General features: G+C 38.8%; 1 protein-coding gene across 5 annotated transcripts in view; it reads left to right on the top strand.

Moving 5' to 3' along the window:
- Nucleotides 1-21188, top strand: part of RNF13 (ring finger protein 13) — a 104892-nt gene extending 83704 nt beyond the window's left edge. For all 5 annotated transcript variants that reach the window (XM_043491932.1, XM_043491931.1, XM_038415863.2 and 2 more), the window contains 2 exons: nt 16643-16723; nt 19720-21188. In XM_043491932.1, coding sequence (XP_043347867.1) covers nt 16643-16723; nt 19720-20084 — 446 coding nt within the window. In that variant the 3' untranslated portion in view covers nt 20085-21188. The remainder of the gene's footprint in view (nt 1-16642; nt 16724-19719) is intronic.
- Nucleotides 21189-22325: the final 1137 nt, after the last annotated feature.

The following is a 22325-nucleotide window of genomic DNA, read 5'->3' as shown; positions in this document are numbered from 1 at the left end:
ACTGTTCAGATTGCATAAGAGACTAAGGGGAGATATGATAGAGGTCTATAAAATCATTAATAGTATGGTGAAAATGTTAAATTTTCTCTACATAACACACAAACAAGGATTACCAATGAAATGAATAGGCAGCCAATTTAAAAACAAACATAAGGAAGTATTTCACAGTGCATAGTCATTCCTAAGGGATGTTGTGAAGGCCAAAAACATAATTGGGTTCGAAAAAGAATTAGATAAGTTCATGGAGGATAGATCTAGCAATCTCTGTTAGCCAAGATGGTCAGGAATGCCACCCTGTGCTCTGAGCATCCCTAAGCCTCTGACTGCCTGGGATTGGATGATGGGATGGATCACTCGATAAATTGCCCTGTTTTGTTCACTCCTTCCGAAGCATCTGGCACCAGCCTCTGATAGCAAACAGGATACTGGGCTAGATGGACCACTGGTCTGATGCAGTATGGCGGGTCTTAACAGCCATTTCAAAAAGTGCTGCATGTTTTGGTCTGCTTCCGCAGAAGAGGAGTATCTACTGCACACTTCACTTTTGGTCTTTCACATATGCTATAATTTTGCCATGTAATAGTTCATTTGTACAAGCTTGTAGGAGGTACAAAAAGAAATTGAAGAAAATCTCATAAAAATTAATGGCTACTGCAAAGTTTATGTTAATGTGCAATGTATTTAGGTGTGCAAAAGTATCACTTTAGGGATTGGTTTAGATTCAGGGACAGAGCCATATGCAGTTCTCCACTGCCTCGGATAACGTTCCTGCATTATTAATGACATTGTAGGTACTACCTGCAAAGCAGATGTCAGTATAAGAATTTGTACAGTGTCATATGCAAAGTTGGTCTCATAAAAAAATAAGCTTTTCACTTTACAGAGTTGACTGAACCTTGCTATAATAATCTATTTCTCTGAGGATAGAATTGGCTACAAAGGAGTCATCTGGAGCCAAAAGGCTAATATTAATTTTGCTCCCTGTTAAGGATTCCTAATTAAAACCAGCAATCTTAAGCATGTTGGGGTTTGTTGGGTTTTTTTTGCATTTTGCATTGAAAACATAATTTAGCGTTCCTTCAAGCAAGTCAGTTCATGGGGTTTACTGTTAATTATTTATTGTATGTGTTTAGTGAGAGAGAAGGAGTAATGTCTCAGTATCATCCCAATTGTAAACAGAGCTCCTGTCGCCAGAGTATCTATTTGTAACAGCCTACTCACTCTTTTCATGGTTTGCCTTGTTCTCCTTCCTCTTGTTTAATTGTTTTAATTTAGACTGTAAGCTTTTAAGAAGGGGACTGTCTTCCTCGAAAGCTCTCTTGGGAGGGCACAATAGCATCATGACAAGTCTAATTGGGGGAGGTCTGTGGATGATCTAAACTCATTGATTTTACTTGTTCAGCTGGATGACAACTGCTTCAGGTGACACCAGGATGAGACATTCGACCTGTCTCTAAAAAAAGGGTCACCTTTTCTTTGCACTTACAAATGATAATCTGCTGTACATGTATAAATGCAGTTTTTCTGTGCAGATTTGAAGTTTGTAAAGTGTACAGATTTGGAGTGTTCCAATTTTGATGTTGAATTATGCTGCTTTGAAGCCTTTCTGAATAAGACTTTTCAGGGAAGAAAGGGAAAAGTCAAAACATAGTAGGAAACCTTGAATTGTTTAGGGGGAGAAGATAAGGGAAATAAGGACAAAAATATCCAAGACAACTGGGGTTTCAGAGCAGTATAGAAAGAGTAAAACACACACAAGTGAAAGCAAAATTCTTTTTAAAAAACAACTTTCCTCTGTGTTTAATATAGTTTCACCACACTTTGTTACAATCAATACATAGTTTAAACTATTTAATATTTTGAAAATACACCATTTGTAAAAACACAAGCATTTCTTTCAGTGCATGTATCTTTGTGTGAATATTGCACACATCTGCAGCACACGCCATGTCATTCCCAACCAGAAAACATCCTGTGGCTAGCTAGTCAGCTCACTTTTGTATTTAGGGGAGATATTGTAGTGACCTCTAAGTAAGGTAATGAAGTGCAGGACTTTGACATTCTCTGATTAGCTTTTATCATATCTATAGCAAATGTACTCAGACAGCAAGCTACGAGGAGACTAAACCCTTTGCTCTATAAAACTATGAATCAAGCATCGGTAGATCATTTAAAATGCAAAATGCCACTTGGGGCAAACTTATGGACTATTTATAGCTCACTTCCTTTAGCATTTCATTTCCCTTTGCTTAAACCAGTTTAAGCTACCTTCTCCATACCAATCAATCAGTATTTATTAGATAAAATCTGAGATCAAACCTGCAACTGAGCCATCAGAGCAACTTTATTTTAAGTCTGAACTGTATATAAAATGTGATCATTCAGTAATGATAGTACCAATACCTGAAGCAACTGGAACCAACCCTGTGCTCCAAGGATATCCTCACCCTGCATGATGTGACTTAGAATGACTAATTATCAGTGTTATCAGTCGTATTGTAGAATGCAAAACGTTTATGTTTGAATATTTAGAATACAGTAACTCTGAAGTGGGCCATAATGAGCTATCTTATTAAAATGAATAATAGAGGGCTAGAATGTACTGTCAGCTTTCTGCTGTTAGCTGATAACATTTTTCAAGTTTTAAAATACACCTAGGAGGCCAAAAAAGAAAAGGAGTACTTGTGGCACCTTAGCGACTAACAAATTTATTTGAGCATAAGCTTTCGTGAGCTACAGCTCACTTCATCGGATGCATCCGATGAAGTGAGCTGTAGCTCACGAAAGCTTATGCTCAAATAAATTTGTGTAGTCTCTAAGGTGCCACAAGTACTCCTTTTCTTTTGCGAATACAGACTAACATGGCTGCTACTCTGAAACCTAGAGGTCAGTAACCTTCCATTGCTGCTCAGGCCTCAGGCTGCCCTCTCCTTCTCATGTAATACCATAGAAGTCAATGGAGTTAGACCAAAGAAGAATTTAGTCTGTTATTTTTCTTTTTCCCCCTACTGATTTAAAATTTACCAGCTCACATTAGAGTTGAATGTAAACCTTTTGGCTAGCTCTAACAAAGATGTATCTGAAAAAAAATTTTTTTTAAAAATCTTAGAATGATAGAGATTAATTAAGGACCTGGGTTCTCTCATCCCATAAATTTTCAGCTAATTTTAGTTTGCAGGACAGTTTTTGGGTTTTTTTTCTTTAACTGATCCACTGTTGTAAGTGTTTTTTTTTTTTTTTTTAAATTTAAAAAGCATAGTCTTTGTAAGAATAGCTGTGAAACAGATCCACATATCTCTGTTTCTCACTTTGTGGAGCTAGTTCTTATTTGCAGATAGATCTTTCTACAGAAGCCTTTATAAAGGGGAAAATGCATCCCAGATGCAGCTACGCTATTGATCTAATGGAGCTTCACCAGCATTTAATTTGTGACTTATTCTCTGTAGCCATTTTGATTTAGGTTGAGAATTTTCTAAGCAAGGGTCTCAGTGTAGTCTGGTGCATCCCCTGCTGAGTCTCCAATAGCAAAATGTTCAGAACTACCAATTCTTGATATTAAAGGTCCCATCATTAAGGGATTAAAAGCAATTCCCCTTTACTCTATCCCCCAACAAACAGAAGTTAGTGAATTAAGTACTCACCTGTAATAGCATGATCACAAACAGCAGCATCAGAGACTCCAACACAGCTATATATACATATATATATATATATATATATATATATATTTTAATAGTAGCTAATCCTCCCAAGACCTTTCATATGACTAATAGTGGCCCTACTGCCATTGCTGAAAGTCATCCTCACTAACCCTGTAACTTTTCTAAATGTAATTCATGCTGATGTGATGCATTATGAGAAGTCAGTGAGTTACATCAGGGATTAATCTGGCCCACATTCCTTTTGAGTTCCTGCTTGACCAAATTTAGAGGTCCACATTTTGTCCTCTGCTTAAGTCATTTGGACCTAAGTAATTAGGTCTATAGAGAAGTTAATACTCCAGATTTTTCTCAATTACACTAGTGCAGTTGTTGGGTAAAATTTTGTTTAGTCATACCAATGCAGTCTTTGTTGATCCAAATTCTATTTCAGTTACATGGATATAAAGATGGATCTCAATAGGGTTGTTCAGCTTTACATGAATGTTATTCTTCAGTGTAACTAGCACACAGATCCTTACCATTTAATTCTTATTAATATCAAATTTTCAGTTTGGCATTATTGTTTTATATCCTTAACGTGTGCATACCTTGTAGTCCTCGTCTTCCTTCTGTCTAATCCCAACTACTGACTTGGCGATAAATGAGATGGCGCTTAAGGGTAGATGGAGGCTCTAGTCTCAGCCCTGAGTATTGGGTGGTGCATATCTGTGTTGACCCAGGAGCTCCAGGAAGAAATTGTGTCTCAGAAAAAGCACAGTACTTCTCCAGGCTCTCCTCTTGCACGAGGGAGGAGAGAGCATAGCATATTCCCTGTCCTGCTGGCTGATATATGGATCATGGGTCTGGCCTCTCCCCATTTGCTGGTGGGGAGTGGTATTGAGCATGCAGCCCCTACTTTCCCTCCTGCGCCCAGAGCAGGAAGGTCCTAGGCTACTGCACAGAGGGCTGGGGTCTTACTTCTCCTTATGGCCCCATGCAATTTCATAGGACCAGGGCACAATTTAGCCTTGACTATGCAATGCAGACATTTTGAATTCTTTTCTACTGACTCTCAGCAAAGAGGCAATACTTGGGCTATTGAAAGGAAGTTTTAAAGCTGATTTTCCGTATTGTTTGCTATTCCTGGGGGCTTGTGAACAGCAGCCTTCATTTTTGTGTTTGTAGATCGCGTTGTTTAATTACCCTAAAGCCCATTGCATTGTATTTGAACTCTAAACCATTTGTACTTAGCACTGTCTCTGAAATTATTGCTTAAATATACAAACAACGGGAAAAAGTTATAAATATTTGATCAAGTTGCCTTTGTTAAAGTGATAGAGTGGTTACGTGATTGTTTAATACATTATTGATGTGAACTAAGTGGAATTTGTTTTTAGAACTGTTAATTCTGATATTACATGTGGGTAAAATTACCAGCAATTCAAGATCAGATCAATAGCTAGATGAGCCTCTGTTACACTGAGATGACATTGTTTACTCAAAATTGGATTGTGTTTAGTGAACATTAAAAGCTAGTTAAATCCTGACATTGAGCAACTGTAAAACTCAATCTTCTAATATCTCCTCCCTTCTCTGTCCTTCCCCATTATGTCCCTTTGTCATCCCTAGTCCCAATTTCTCTCTCTCAATCTCCCCCCAACCCTACCCATAGTCTAATCCCCCGATCCTGAGACTTTATACTCTCAAACCCTCCCCTCCCCTAAAAAAGTCTTAAATCTGCACACAACTGAATTGGACCATCTATCCTTAGCTGTCTGATCAGTGGTTACTCTGAGCCTCACCCCCAGTCTCCAATCTGTGGTCTAACAGACTCCATTCTCACCCCTAACCAACACAGTCGGACTTTCTTCCTTCTCTATCATCCAATCAATACACTCTTCCCTTACTCTTTAGCTACTCCCATTCCATGCACACACTAATCTCCAGGTCCCCACACTGTATCATTCCTTTACCCATCAGTCTCATCTCCACATACGAGAGGGCAGAGAAGGTGACAGTTTTGAGAGCAATAAGACAGTTTGAGACTAGGTTGGTGGGAAATAGTAATTCTTAGTAGAGGTAGGTGAAGCATATAATGTTTGGTATGTGCAAGAAAAAGCAATGCTGTCTCCCCTTAGTTTGGGTTTCTTTTAGCAAATACGCTTCAAAGCAACATTCCAATAATCTAGCTGAGTTGTTGATACAAAAATTTCAGGAAGGTCTCTGGTAAATCAGTGACTTGCTATGAATTTTTTTTTTGGGGAGACAGTCCTCATGATTGTTAGTAAGCAGTAATAATTTCTTAGAGACGACAAGACAAAGAAATAGATCCCCCTTAAAATTGGGGGGAGAGGGGAAATAGGTCATCTAAGACTTTACCCTTATTATTCTACAAAGCTCCTTTAAATAAAGTGATCGCTATGAACATATTGATGTCTAGACAGCATGGACCAAATTCATCCTTGATGTTACTATATTCAGAGAAGTTACACCAAGGACAAATTTAGCCCAATATTTTTGTACATCAACTTGGCATTACAGGAATCAAATTAGGTTGATTGATGCTCCCTGTTGAAGATAAAATTTTCCAAAGCACTAATGCAAAATCCATTAGCACCCATAACCACGTTTTGTGCCCTATTAATGCTAAAGGCTCAGCCTTTTAGGTCTTGCCTCACTTGTTTGGATGGGACACTGAAGAACACTGCAGAAGATCGTAATTTTGGTGTTAAGAATGCTTGTTTTCCTCTTAGCTTTAATACTCTGATTGCCCAAAAGCTTTGTGTAAATCTCTGTGCTTAGATGATTATAGGTAGTTTAATGCTGTAAAACAGGACAGTAATCATAATATTCCCTAACTGAATTCTCTCTAAATCTGTGCCAGCAGGTTCTTGAGTATGCTGGATGACATAGGGGCTGACTGCTCTCATACCTACACCAGTGCTATTAGGAGTAATTCTGCTCAGTGAATATCCTGACATCAGTGTAAAACTGGGATGAAAGGAAAATCAGGCCCAACGTCTTTTAGTAACATGAGGTGCACTTCTGTGATATAACATAGGATAGCAAGTAAAGGATTACATGACAAAATAGGTCTCTGGAGGTAGGGTACTCTACCATCTGTAAAAAACTGAATATAAAACAGAAGATATCACACAGATTTTCTATCTTGAGATGGGGCCTGATCCAAAGTCTACCAAAGTCAATAGGAATCTTCCAATTGACTTCAGTAAAGCCATGATCCAAAGCCCACTGTATAAATATTCATGACAAACACACTGACAAAATCTATCCCATTCTGTGTCCAAAGAGTTACAACAGTTACTTAGTAAGTAGGGTTAGCAACTGGAATGGAAGACACCTTTTATGGGGTGGCTTTTGGGCACTTTCCTATTAACATGCCTATTCTCAGAGTGACCCCACATAACAGAGGTACGTAGAACTAAAGCATAAGTAAGGATTCGCTAACTAAATTAAGGATTCTCAATATAATGTGTGAGTCCTGATTTCTCATGTTATAAAATGTTATTCAAATAAGAATGGGCAAAATCTTGGGCACACAATCAGTGGGACTTCATATTTTTTGCTGTTTAATTTTTTACCAAAAATTAGCTATCAATCAATTACAGGACAAATTCAACTCTTATCTACTGTGTTTGACCATAATGAAATTTGAACAGTATGAAAAATAGAAATATGTGAATTGGGCTATATTGTAACACAGAAAAGCTAGCAAGGAGATGCAGTTTACACTAGCATGGAATTTAAGGCAAAACCAAATAGATTTCAAATCTTGCACAGCAAAGGAACAACGGTGTATTCAAATGATCACACAGAAACAAAATATTTTAACATTGGAAAATAAAGATGTAACTTGTCCTTGATGGGATCAAAGCACATGAATTATGTGGGGAGAAAGAAAGAATTAAGCCAAAATTTTCAAGTTTGGGTGCCTAATGTTAGGGCCTAAATCAGGGTTCTCAAACTGGGGATCAGAACCCCTCAGGGGTCACAAGGTTCTTACATGGGGGGTTACAAGCTGTCAGCCTTCATCCCAAATCCCACTTTGCCTCCAGCATTTATAATGGTGTTAAATATATTAAAAAAAAAAGTTTTTAATTTATAAGGAGGGGTCACACTCAGAGACTTTCTATGTCAAAGGGGTGACCAGTACAAAAGTTTGAGAACCACTGGCCTAAATCCATACTTAGACATCAGTGCCAAGATTTTCAGAGCAGTGGCTTGCTTACCACGTTTGAAAGTCAGGACTTTTAAGTATCTAGATATGGATTTAAGGACTAACTAGTGCTTAGATTTAAAAATTTGGACTGAATCTTCATATTTAAAAAATGTGATATGTACTACACTGTAAAAGTATAGGTTTTAGGCTAAGGTTGCGATCCTCAAAAGTAATTAGGTGCCTAGCCTAATGAGAATCAGTACCTAAATACCTTTGAGGCTTTAGGCCTAATTAACTATTTTCAGCTCAGTGTAGATGATAGGAGTGGACACCATATGTTCATATGCTGAAATCTAAGAAACAAATCAAAACATCCTGTACATTATAATTTTGCAAAAGATACTCAACTCCATTATGCCTTATGACAGTTATAATCTTCCAAAATGAAGGGCTGCAAAAGAGAAAGTGATTAGTGACATGTCATTTACATTATTACGTAGTAATAAACTATAGGTCTGCTATTTACTAGGAATTTTAAATTGATTTATTCCTTCAAATGGGATTATCACTGATCTTATTTCGATTATTAGCCCATCTGCCTGGCTGCACAGTACTGTGCAGGTCTCATGAGGGGGGACACAAAGTCTGCCAGAATCTTGGCGATTTTATTTCTGCATCTTGCATTCTTAATAAGTACCAGAAATATTGAAGTTCTACAGATAGATGAATGAGGCAACTGTTTAACAAACATGTATTTATGTATCTCAGTCAGTTAAAAGATTATTGCATGTTTACAAGAGGTTTTGCACATCACATTTAAGTAAAATACTTTATTCATAATTTCTAAAATCCCTTGTAGTCTTTTGCTGGTTTTAGTGGGTGGATGAGGAGAATGTCTGCAAAACATCTGGAAAATTAAACTGTATGAGTTGCCAAGGTGCTGTTTGGTCTGGGAGGTGGGATTTGGCCATCTGAGAAGAACACAACAGGACATGTTCCTACTAATTCATAGATCTTCCGAGATCCACAGGGGAATCACCAAACCCCAAGGCACCTTTGAAAGACTGGTACATCCTGAGTACCTTCTCTTATTGCTCCCCTGCCTGTACCTGGATGGATCCCCTTCCCAGTGGGGTTTGAAAGCAAAGCAAAAGAGCCCATGTAAATAATGCAATTTGTCCAGTAAAATCCAGACCGGTTTGTTTTGGGGATAGCGATAGTGATGTGAAGAGTAGCTCTCCTAGTATCATGCTCCACCTCCAAACACAGAAAAGCTCCAGAAGCACAGAGCTCATGAGATTGGCGGGAGGGGCAAGAAGGCATATTGACCTAGTCTTTCCTCCCTATGACAGATTTCAGGCCAAAGGAACAGATTTCTTCTTCTTTAATCCCCTCCGTGAGGAAAAAAAAAAAAAAATGGAGGGGCATGATATGACTTGTGTTATGCATGCCATCTTCTAGCTAAGATTTTAGACAGTTTCAAAGCTGCTTAAGGGCATCCAATTTGGCAGCTGGGATTATGGGCTTGGATTCCATCAGGATGGGAAATCAGAGTTGTTTTGCTAAGAAAATAGTAGAATTGAAGAAGTAGGAGAGACCAAACTTGCAATGGAGGAGCTCACCTTGGCTGCAGGACTTCCACCAGAGAGACTCAGTTGTTCAAGAGTGGGAGTTGAGGAAGTGGATGTTAGAGATGAGCCAAGGCTGGGGGTGGGGTGAGGTGTGACCTTAAAGGACATTTGACAAATGTTTGTTGTTTCAATCAGATATTGCTTGTCCGTTAAATTTTGCGGTTCTTGTACAATCCTCACTGATAAAGCTTAATTTTGTTTTTCCAGTCTAAAGGTGGGTATGATGGTTGAGCACTGGGCAGCTTTCTGAATGAGTACTGTATATTAAGGACTCCCACTTTTCAACAACACACCAGGCAAATCAGTATTTTCAAGAACAATGTGCAACCATATTTCAGGATTCTCAAGGAGCATCTTTTTGAGAAGAGGAAACGATCCAGTATTTTAATGCATTGTCTTGCCTCTCTGTCACTGTCAGTTAAAATCCCAGATAACTGTGTTGAACTTCGCAACTATTCTGTAATTAGAAGGGATCACTAAATACATTGTAACTGAGTAATAGGATCAAGAAATTAGATGACAGTTTCTAACCAATCAGAGAAGTGAAGTTCTGAAACAGCCTTTCAAGGAAAGGAGTGAGGCAAAACACCTAAAGTGGTTTCAAACTGAGCTCCATACATTTATGGAGGGGATGGTATGATAAGATTGCCTACAATGGCACATATGTGACGGCTAGTAGTAAATATCTCCAACAACCAGAGATTGGACACTAGAGGGGGAAGGCTCTGAGTAACTACAGTGAATTCTTTCCCAGGTGTCTGGCTAATCGGTCTCACCAACATGCTCAGGGTCTAACTGATCACCGTATTTGGGTTTGGGAAGGAATTCCTCCCCCGGGGAATGAATTGCATTCTTCAAGAGCAGCATACTCCAGAATTTTCTTGCAACACGACTGAAGTTTCTAGGACTTACCACTTGGAAAGCAGATGAGGCAGCAAAGAATTTTACTATAACCTTGGTGTTCGGTTAGTCTAAACATTGGGCCACGAACAAAGAAATCCTGAGTTTTAATCCCCACTCTGTCACTGGCTTACTATGTAGCCAGTGCGGGGGAAGAAAAACAAAAACACACCAGTCTCCTGTGCCTCCTTTCCCCCCTCTGTAAAGTGGGAATGATAATATTTATTTACTTCATAGTGCTATTGTGGGGATTAAAAAGTTAATGTTGGGGCAGAGCTTTTAAAATATGAAGCACCATATAAATATCACACAGTAGTAGCAGCAGCGTGTACCATGATTGCCCTACCTGCTGCCAAAAATGTGTAATTTGGTGTATATAATAGATTTCTCCCTGAATTACTAGTGGTGACACTGAAACACACTGCAGACATTTGCAGCACACAGTCTTCCTGCTAGTCTATTATATAACATTTCACTCATTTTCCATCTCCTCACCCTTTTCCATCCCAACACAATGGCTATTACTCTGCCGATATTTAACAAACCAGTTTTTCCTATTTGCTTTGTCGTGCAAAGTGTTTTGGCTGGTGTTGGTTTGTTTTATTTGGTAGTGTCTGTCGTAATGCAGAAATCAAGCAATAGATAGATTTTTTTCCCCCCACCAACTGTGAAATATAACAGAAGAACTTTCTGCACCAGGGTCAATGTTAGAAGGATATTGAAAGATTTACACCCATAAATCTTAACCCCACACATAGCAAAATTCAGTTTATCTACCAGAAAGCAATGTCTCCCCATCCTAATTGAACATGTACTTTGGCTTCTCATCTTACATGCAATGCTGAATTCAGAAAGACTCATTGCTTTTATACTTTTTGACGTTTTCCCTGTAGCTGGAAAATACATAGCAGATACCAAATATACACCATCACCAATGTAATCCACTGTTCATCTTAGTCAGTATAAAATTTGAGATGAGTAAAGTATAATCCATATTTTGATAAGTGGTATGGCTGGTACTGCATTCCTTGGCATGACTATGAGCATGCGGGTTGCAGGATCAGGTCTCACGAGAGACAGGAGTACACATAAGTAGGGTTTTTTTCTCCCCAGAATACTGAAGTATTGCTTAAATATTGGTGAGATTCCTGTAAAGGACCTCATAAGAGTACAGCACATTTCTTAACTATTATCACTTATTACTAATATACTTACAGCTTTAGTTGTGTGAATGATGCTTTTAAAGTATTGAAGTGCTGTAGATTTGTGTTTTCAGAAATACAGACAAGTGAACTGGGAGCATGGTTAAGTCAGGAGGCTAAGAGTCACGAGTGGAGTTCTCAGTTCTGCCACTTATTCACCAGTGATCTCATTCAAGTCCTAGCCCATCTTTATCTCACTTTCTCCCTGTGTAGAAGGAGTATTATGTTGTCTCATCCAGATGTTGTGAGTGTTTACAAAGCACTTTAAGCTCCTTTCATAGATAATATATTACACTTCAACAGCATCTATTTTTCTGAATTTTATTGAAAGCACTAGGGTAGAGAATGCTCTTTACTATATGTTTGTAAAGAACACTGTACATTTCTCCTCCCATGTTTGTTATTTCATAACCTAAACAGGTATCTCTCTGAAATGATTAGTTTCAGAGTAGCAGCCGTCTTAGTCTCTATCCGCAAAAAGAAAAGGAGGACTTGTAGCACCTTAGAGACTAACATATTTGAGCATAAGCTTTCGTGAGCTACAGCTTACTTGATCGGATGCAGTGAGCTGTAGCTCACAAAAGCTTATGCTCAAATAAATCTGTTAGTCTCTAAGGTGCCACAAGTCCTCCTTTTCTTTTTTCTGAAATGATTGTTTTCTTACTACAAGGTGAGATATTTCAATATTGGAAAAATGAGAAATGTGTAAAAGCTTCTTGATAAAAATCAGGTGAAACAGTAGACTGATTAAACAAACTAGACCTATTGTTAATGAGGTGGCTCAGTTCTTAGTTCATATTAGTTAACATCCTAAAAAGAATATGCAGTAATCCCAAATCATCAGGGCAGAAGAGAGGAATATTAGACTATCCTTTTTTGGTAATGTGAAGTATAAGCTAAGCCCTGAGTTGGAAGCTGAAACCAAGTTAATTTCTGTGTAAATATGTGGATAGCATCAGATTGCTACCCTACTTTCCCAAGCTTCTTACTTCTATGAATCAGCGGGAAGGTATTTAAATAGGAGTTATGCTCTGTGTGTTACAAGACTGCACAGAGTAATTGGGAAAAGGTGTTAGAAAAATAACTAAGCAGATAAAAAAAGTTAGAAATATACTAAGTGCTTCATTTTCTTTTTAGAAAGACTAACAAAAAGGTGCTTTATTGCCAACAATGCGTGTTGAGCAAAACAAAAACTGTAACAACCTGCAATTTAAAAAACCCAAATCTTAAAAAGCCATCCGACCAGTATATTTAATACAGCTAAAAGATTAACAATTGGTTTATTACATTTCTAGTCTGGGTCATCTAAACAGAAAAGGAGGACATTGTTAACCAAGATGCCCGTGAGCCTTTGTTCTCCCTTTGCCTCTCACTACCTCCCCTTCTCCCCCCCGCCCCCCCAAAAAAGAGTTCCTTAGAAGGCTTTGAATACTTAAAATCTGAAATGACAATTTTAGTGCTTCTGTCTCACTGAGTATTTGACAGATTTCTAATGCTTTCCCCACAAAGCTCAGGTATTGTCATGTTCTCACAGCTCAGTTTTCCCATTGTGACTTACCCGTTTCATAAATGTGCAAAACATATACATAGCATAGATCTTATCCATATTTTCACTGTGAAAATTGGATCCAAATATCTTATCAATCAACTAGTTTCTTTTTTCTGTAGCCTGGCATTGTGTTCAGGGGCACCCTGACAAGCAATTTCTTATGCACAATTCTCAGAACCCTCTCTGTAATGCCCTATCATTTAGTTATGGTCTCCAAGTCATTTTTACATTATACTTGCTTTGATTTCAAACACAAAGGGCCCATATTACCTGTATGTGCTGGTTGCTTTGTACCACTCCATAACTAGGTGGTTAAGATGAGTTTATGGGTACTCCGCATTACTAGAGTGGTGCAAAGCAGCCACAGCTTACTTCAGATCAGTGATTCTCAACCAGGGGAACGGTTACCTCTGTGGGTACACAGAGGTCTCCCAGGGGATACATCAACTCATCTAGATATTTGCCTAGTTTTACAACAGGCTACATAAAAAGCACTAGTGAAGTCAGTACAAACTAAAATTTCATACATTGACTTGTTAATACCACTCTACATACAATACACCTGAAATGTAAATACAATATTTATACTCCGATTTATTTTATATGGTAAAAATGAAAGTCAGCAATTTTTCAGTAATAGTGTGCTGTGACACGTGTCTTTTTAGGTCTGATTTTGTAAGAAAGTAGTTTAAGTGAGGTGTTACTTGGGGGTACATACACAAAAAAAAAAGGGACTCCTGAAAGGGACCAAGTCTGGAAAGGTTGAGAGCCAGTGCTTTAGATGGTGTCTATGCCCTACAGCTTCCCCTGTTACATGTCAGACTTCCCCATGCCTTTTTTACCTAGACTAAATTTTTCTCTTGATACAACTTCCTTTAAAAGCTTGACTAGATTCTCTAGGTTGTCTTTCACAGCCATGTAATAGAGAAGGCCTAAACTGAAAAGCTTTGCTGAGTTGTGGGGTTAATTCTCCAGCTACTGATCATCATCAGTTTCACTTACATTTTTTACCACCACAGGTGCAACTTTATTCCCATACACATTCTTATTTTGTGTGAAAGTGAGTTATTGCTTAGAAGTCTGTTAGGATATGACTGGTCCATCTGGAGAACTTTTTTGAGGAGCAGCTTCTCAGCTTTTACTCAGCTTGATAGTATATCTGTTGTTGCAATGGAAGGATCAGGAAGAGAGCGAGGAAACAACCCTTTCACAGAAAGTAGTTTATGTACAGTTGTGGGAAAGGCAAAAATATTCTGAATTTTTTCAGATAGTCTTAAATATAGACCAGAGAGAGGGTATAAGGAATGGCACTAAGGAATAATGTGTTTGTGAAACACCTCAACAAGAATGCTCAAAAAGATAGAGAAAAAGAAAAGATAGAAAATTCTTTTTGGCAGGAGGATTATCCTATGGTTAAGGGAAGGGACTAAAAGTCAGAGGTTTAAGGTGTCAAAAGCTAGTAATACCACAACAGACAACATTCTCTATACACTGACAAAAGATTTCTGATAGGGCTGTCAATTAATCACACTTAACTCAAAAAAATTAATCAATTAATCACACCGCTAAGGAGTAAAATACCAATTGAAATTTAATATTTTTGGATTTTTCTCCTACATTTTCAAATATATTGATTTCAATTACAATACAGAAAACAGTGCAACTCACTCATTTTTAAAGTGCAAATATCTGTAATAAAAAAAGTATTTTTCAATTAATCTCTATCGTGAAAGTGCAACTTACAGCTGTAGATTTGTCACATAACTGCACTCAAAAACAAAACAATGTACAACTTTAGAGCCTACAAGTCCACTTAGTCCTACTTTTTGTTCAGCAATCGTTAAGACAAAACAAGTTTGTTTATATTTATGGGAGATCATGCTGCCCACTTATTTACAGCATCCCCAGAAAGTGAGAACAGGAGTTTGCATGGCACTTTTGTAGCCGGCATTGCAAGACATTTACGAGCCAGATGCGCTAAACATTCATATGCCCCGTCATGTTTCAGCCACCATTCCAGAGGACACGCTTCCACGCTGAAAACGTTTGTTTAAAAAATAGCATGTTAATTAAATTTGTGACTGAATTCCTTGGGAGAGAATGGTATGTCTCCTGCTCTGTTTTACCCACATTCTGCCATATATTTCATGTTATAGCAGTCTCGGATGATGACCCAGCACATTGTTCATTTTAAGAACACTTTCACTGCAGATGTGACAAAATGCAAAGGTACCAATGTGAGATTTCTAAAGATTGCTACAGCATTTGGCCCAAGGTTTAAGAATCTGAAGTGCCTTCCAAAATCCGAGGGGGATGAGGTGTGGAGCATGCTCTCAGATGTCTTAAAAGAGCAATAGTCCAGCATGGACACTACAGAACCTGAACCACCAAAAAAGAAAAATCTGCTGGTGTCATCAACTCAGGTGACGAAAGTGAGCATGCATCGGTTCACACTGCTTTGGATTGTTCTTGAGTAGAACCCGTCATCAGCATGGACACGTCCTCTGGAATGGTGGTTGAAGCATGAAGGGACATAGGAATCTTTAGTGCATCTGGCACATAAATATCTTGCAATGCCGGCTACAACAGAGCCATGCGAATCCCTGTTCTCACTTTCTGGTGACCCTGTAAACAAGAAGTTTCTGGGTAAGTTTAGAAGGGATACACAGTAGGTATCTAGAAAAAACAAACATAAGAATATGTGAATCTAAATATTCATTGAGGCAAGAGCACAACTTGTGTTAAAGGTCTGCAGCTTTGGCACTACAGCTGGTCTGCATCATCCTCGCATCTGAGAGCATGACCACAGCCTATGTTGGGCCAAGGTCTGCTGGCATACACGCAAGACAGCCTATGATTCTCTAGGCCAAAGCAGAGACCCTCCTGCAGTAAATCAAATTCTTAATAAAAACGTGGTAAAAGGAATATGACAGTTGAAAATTGTTTATATACTGGGCAGTGTATCGATGATATAAACCTCCCAAACAAGATTTACATTATGTAGTAGTGTCCTTCTGCGTTCTCTTATGACTAGGTAAGTAATAGCTCCTTGTTCTTTATTCTGATTTCCTCCAGTCCTCCTGCCTCAAAAAATAAAATAAATAAATATATTCTAGTTTGTCTGTCAAATTAAAATGGGGCATATGAAGATGACTATTCTTCTGCTTTTCTTCATCTACTGTATTTTTAATTAACATACTCCACTGACAGTTGATGCATCTATATTATAATGTAGACTTGTATTTTAAATAATTTTTAATAAGATTATAGAAAAGGGATTTCACACAAACTTGTGGAAATATGGCCACCTTATCAACCTGCACTTGAAGGGAGAGCAGATGAACATACAGTTCAAATAAGAAGTATAATGAAAGGGACAATACAGCTTCAAAAAAAATTGCTGTGGATGAAAAAAGATCAGAGTTGACATATGGACATTAAAGAAAATATTCAGAAGAACTTACCTGTATGTGTTTGAAGATTATACAGCTTGTTATGCTGCTTTTAATGTAGTATTGATTCACAATTTTCTGCTGCAGGAGATGAGTATGATATATGTGCCATTTGTCTGGATGAATACGAGGATGGAGACAAGCTCAGAATCCTTCCATGCTCTCATGGTAAGCAGCTGCATATTGGTTTGTAATATTTTAATTATTATAGTTATTTAAAGAAAATATTTGTGTCCAAAACAGCAATGAATTTACTGATTTATAAAAGGTAGCCTCTCTAATATGGCCCAGAGTCTACATACAGAGTCTACAATGGGATTAAAAACAGACAATTTTGGCTTCTAAACAGTAACAAGAGAAGGATAATCATAATGAGAACACAGCTGATCATTCAACCAATGAGTCCACCTTTCTTCAGTCAAATGCCCAGGAGAAAATATGGGCCTGATACTGGTGTCCTGAAGATCAGACTGTGTGTCAGTTCAGTGGAGAAGTGCATTCCAGAGTATGTTGCCACCAGTTCCCAGACATTTAAAATCTAAGAACTGTTAGCTCAGCTGATCTCTACTGCCACAGCAACCTGGAGAGTGTGTCTGATGAGTAGCCTGGATATAAACTGATTTGCAACTGGAAGCCAGTGCTCTGCTTGGAGAGCTGTAATATAAAAGATGCAATAGGTTCCCTGTGACCAATTCTGCCTAACGGAGCCAACCATGTTGTGCAATCCAATAGAAAGGATTGCAAAGTCTAACCAAAAAGAAAAGGAGTACTTGTGGCACCTTAGAGACTAACAAATTTATTTGAGCATAAGCTTTCGTGAGCTACAGCTCACGATGCATCCGATGAAGTGAGCTGCAGCTCACGAAAGCTTATGCTCAAATAAACTTGTTAGTCTCTAAGGTGTCACAAGTATTCCTTTTCTTTTTGCGAATACAGACTAACACAGCTGCTACTCTGAAAAAAGTCTAACCAGACACACACACAAAAAAAAAAAGGTATTTTGGCTATCCACACCAACTAGAAATCCAGGAGCAATCAAGGGCCCAAAACCTCCCCCAAATTGTTAACATCTTGGACTAAAGGTTGGACAAACCCGCTAACAAAACAGTAAGGAACATCCCTACTATATACCCTTATTATCCTTCCTTCAGTCCACTAGTCACATCTTGTCTGGACTGAGCCTTAGTCAGCCTGCTCTCAATGTCACACCCTCACCAGGCACTGCAAGAGTACCATCAGGTCAGATGAAAATGAGATATCCAATGACAGTACAGCTCAAACCATCTCACTCTCTCACATAGTGGCCTCATACCAGTTCTGCTCAGTGTGTAACTAAATAGGGTTTTGTAGAATTCCATACAAAAGAACCTTGAGGGCAGACAGACAGACAAATGACTGGGACTTCTCAGAAAGAAAGAACAGAAACATAGCATCTACCCCTAGCTAAGAGCTGCAAAATTAACCAAATCTTACTGTCAAAGGTTACTGACAGATGTAGGAATCATCATGAACACTTGTCCTAGGAAAACATGTTAATTACTATATGTTAAACATGACTTTATATATAGTATAGAAAGGGATACACCATGTTTAAAAATATTAGTTGGTCATGGTTAACCGTAGAGTTCCTAACCAGCTAACACCTGTCCTGGTCCACACTTGGTGCTAGGTTGTGCTGAAGATCATGTTAATTAAGACATTTTCAAACATGAATCATTTTCTCAGTTTAGATAAGGCCATTGAGATCAGTACAGTTGCTGTACCAAATCTAATACCAGACTAAGATCAAGGAGATTTGAGAACTCCAGTAGACACCAGTGAAAATAGCCTTGCCACAACCTTCTCAGGAAAAAAAGATTTCCAGTATCAGAAACTTCTTGAGTAAAGGTCAAATGATTGTTCACTTGAGGGAAGTGGATACTCTCTCTGCCCATAGGGTCCAACAATAATTATTATATACACTAGCGTTCAGAGGGTCCTGTTAGGATTAGGACCCCACTGTGCTAGGTGTTGTCCAAAGGTAGACATGACCCATATCCCAACTGGTTTACAGTAACCACATTCTCTGAAGAGTTTCACTCACCGCAAGTGGTGCCGCTTTGGGGTTCATCTGAGGATTAGCTCTTGAGCAGTCAGATGTCCCCTCCTTTGCTTGCTCGCTCTGTGGTCTCTATCTGGACTCAGTTGCTCCCTACAGCTAGATCAGTGGTTCTGATAGTTTTGTACTGGTGACCCCTTTCACATAGCAAGCCTCTGAGTGACCCCCGCCCCCTTATAAATTAAAACCTTTTATATAACACCATTATAATGCAGGAGGCAAAGTGGAGTTTGGGATGGGCTGACAGCTCGTGACCCCCCCCATGTAATAACCTTATGACCCCCTGAGGGTCCCACCCCAGTTTTGAGAACCCCTGAGCTAGATCATTATATTCTCCCTTCCAGGATATCAAAATCCCCTGGACAACTGCCTCAGGCAATCTTTTGATCCCACTACCCAGTTTGTGCTGCTTTTCCATAGCTGGTAATGGAACCTAGACTACCCACTATTCTGGGTTCCAGCCCACATACACTCTAGCCAGCAACCACAGTCTGATTAAGCGCTGACCCTCTTGCTGTTTTCTGGGCTCTTTTCTGCCTTTTTTCCTTATCTCCTAGCCTATCTCTGTATCACCACTGGAGCTTCCTCTCTTTCCTGTGACTACTTCACTCCTTCTAGAGTTCTTGCCAGAGTCTATAATCCAAGGCAGGATCTCAGGGCCTACTCTCCCTCTAGATCACGATCACATCCACTTCCACTTCCACTTTGTACCTAGCTGCCGCTGCGGCGGCGGCGGCCTTCCCTTCTCTTCTCTTTAGGAAGGGACTGCAGAGCTCCTCCCAACAGCCCCCTCCTGCCTTTATATAAGCTCAGCCTGCCCCAGCCAGCTGGCTTTCATCATCAGTTAACCTTCATTAGTCCCTGCCTCTCCTCCAGGTGCAGCCTATAAAGTTAAGTGGCCCATTTTTCCCAATCAGGCATTGTGTGGGTTGACACCCAATCACAAGGTCTTTTAAAATCAGCATTATTTAACATGAAACTGTAACAAAAATTATAACTTAACAAGAGTAACCTCAGACTGTCATTTTTACTTAGCAACTGACATACCTGTTTTGTTTCCTAACAGCATATCATTGCAAGTGTGTGGACCCATGGCTGACTAAAACCAAGAAAACATGCCCTGTGTGTAAGCAGAAAGTGGTCCCTTCTCAAGGGGATTCAGACTCTGAAACAGACAGCAGTCAAGAAGAGAATGAAGTCTCCGAAAACACCCCTTTGCTTAGACCATTAGCTTCAGTTAGCACTCAGTCATTTGGGGCTTTGTCAGAGTCTCATTCCCATCAAAACATGACTGAATCTTCAGAATATGAGGAAGACGACAATGAGGATATTGATAGTAGTGATGCAGAGGATGGAATGAATGAAGAGAGTGTAGTGGTTCAACTACAGCCCAATGATGAAAGGGAGCACAGAGTGGCAAATACAGTTTGAGCTTCAAGACTGCTAGTGATCAATCTCATAAGAACAAAACTGTTCATAAAGCTATACTTTACATACACTTATATAGGGAATACATTCTATTTGGTGGCCTCTTTGGTTACTTCAATAGATGCAGCTCTTCATGTAGTGATCTATGGTTTGATCATATTACAGACAGATTTTTTTGGTTCAGTTACTCATTCACATATTTATCTTTTCAAAATGAACAGTTTAACTGGACTTCATAATACTAATGAATAATGCTGGGAGTCTCCATCGAAGCGATATCAGTAAACCAGAGCTCTACTTTAAATGTCAGTATCTTGTTGAAATGGGATATAGCCAGAAAGTAGATGTTTTCCCCGATTACAGCTTGTAGGCAAGATTGGCTATACTGATAGCAATATTTATTAAACGTATGGTAAGCGCTACCCCTCCAACCTAATCAAAATGTATATGATTTCTGTGTCTCTGGGGTTTTCCCAAAACTGCCACCATACTGAAAGAAAGAAGGTAGAACAGTTCAGTATTCTTTTAGCAGGCAGATCACAAAAGCAGGGAAACTGATGCTTAATCATGACAGCAGTGATTCTGCTACTTTTCCAAGTAATCCTGTTGAGCTTGCAAGAGCAGTTTAAGGTTGTGAAGGAAATTTCAGAATCAGTTAGGTTTAAAATAGCTCACACAAAAAGATTCATAATGAACATCTTATTAATTGGCCCCATTTGCTGATAGCAGCAAAACTAATTTCCTATGACAATAATGCAGGGGCTGGGAGTGACCAAAAACAGCAAGGCAAGCAAAGATGTATATAGAAATACTGAATTGTAGTAATTGTTCTATTGATCCTCACATCATATACCTCTAAATAAGGAGCATTTTATGCTGCATTAGTCTGCTAAACTATGTACATAGATAAATTGTTTTTTCAAGTATTTGATTTTAAAATGAGTGGTTACAAATATTTAACAGAACTCTGTACTTACCAGTGTATCATGAAAACCTGAATTATATATAATGTCATTATAACTGTGTATAATCAAAATGCAAAGATTTTTTATATGGCCTTGTATAAGGGGGATTTGAAAGAATGTTAATAAACATGTTTCCACTTTAGTATTAGCAGGAATTTATTAAACTGTCACATTGCATACATGCTGCCTTTTATTTATAATATAATTAAGGCCAAAGAATGATGGTAAGTTTATGTATTTAAAAAGAACCAGGAAATGCAAATGTTAGGGTTCCCATAACATTAACTCACCTACATTGCACAAAGGTATATCACAAGATACAAAAAACAGTATAGTGATCAACATTATGTGCACTGTGTGATAATGTTTTCATAGAGAACTTTAACTTTTGTATCACTCCCTTGTTTAAATTTGTGATCTTAAAGTTGCACCAATGTAGATTTTTGGCATGTAATTTGTGTAATTTCAGGAAAAAAAAAGATGGAGAAAAAAAAGCCTATGCCATTAATCACGCCTACTCCCCAGGCTGGCCCCTTAAGCCAGCAGAGTCTATATTTGTGAATTGGTAACCAAATACCCAAAGTCTGGGTTGAAGAGATTCCTGGTGAGGCCCCACTGCTTTCACAGCTCTGATGCACAGTGCAGTCACTCCTCCCTTGCCTACCACCTGGAAAAGGAAGTCATTTCTGCTGGAGCGGTTTATTAGTAGTTAGGGAAGGTTATTGCACACTATGGAGGAAGTCAGACTTAGGTTGTGGGGGCATGGGAGGAGATGTAGATGAACAATGGTGTCTCTCAGTCCCTCACACCCCTAGGCATCCCTGGTGAGGTCAAGCAGAATGTAAGGCATATCCTGTATATCATCACCATGCACTCACCCAGATGCAATTTTTAAGTGTAAATGTTATTTTCACTTTCAAAGTAAGCTGTGCAGTTATTCTTCAGTAAAGTCCAGGCATACACCTTGTTTGAAGAATGAGGTTCAGGAAAAATATAATTTAAAATTAACTCTGTCTTTTTTTCCATGCAAAAAATATAAAAGAGCTAAACAACTCTTACCTCAAACAGCGGGCGTGAAGTAGGCTGCCTGATTGGCTACCCCACCTGATTGGTTGGAAGAGTCACCACACTGGTTCCTTAGCTCAGCAGCAGTTCAACTGGCTGCTCAAAGCAATTATCCACAGTTGTATAGTGCCTGGTTGTTCCCAGCCCTGCTCCTGCCTTGCCTTATGCCAAGTCCTGAATTTTGGCTCTGACCCTTGACTCTGGCAGCCAACTC

The sequence above is a fragment of the Dermochelys coriacea genome, chromosome 9, assembly GCF_009764565.3.
Source record: "Dermochelys coriacea isolate rDerCor1 chromosome 9, rDerCor1.pri.v4, whole genome shotgun sequence".
Taxonomy (NCBI): domain Eukaryota; kingdom Metazoa; phylum Chordata; order Testudines; family Dermochelyidae; genus Dermochelys; species Dermochelys coriacea.
Note: the sequence above shows the minus strand (reverse complement) of the source record. Positions and strands in the feature narration are given on the sequence as shown.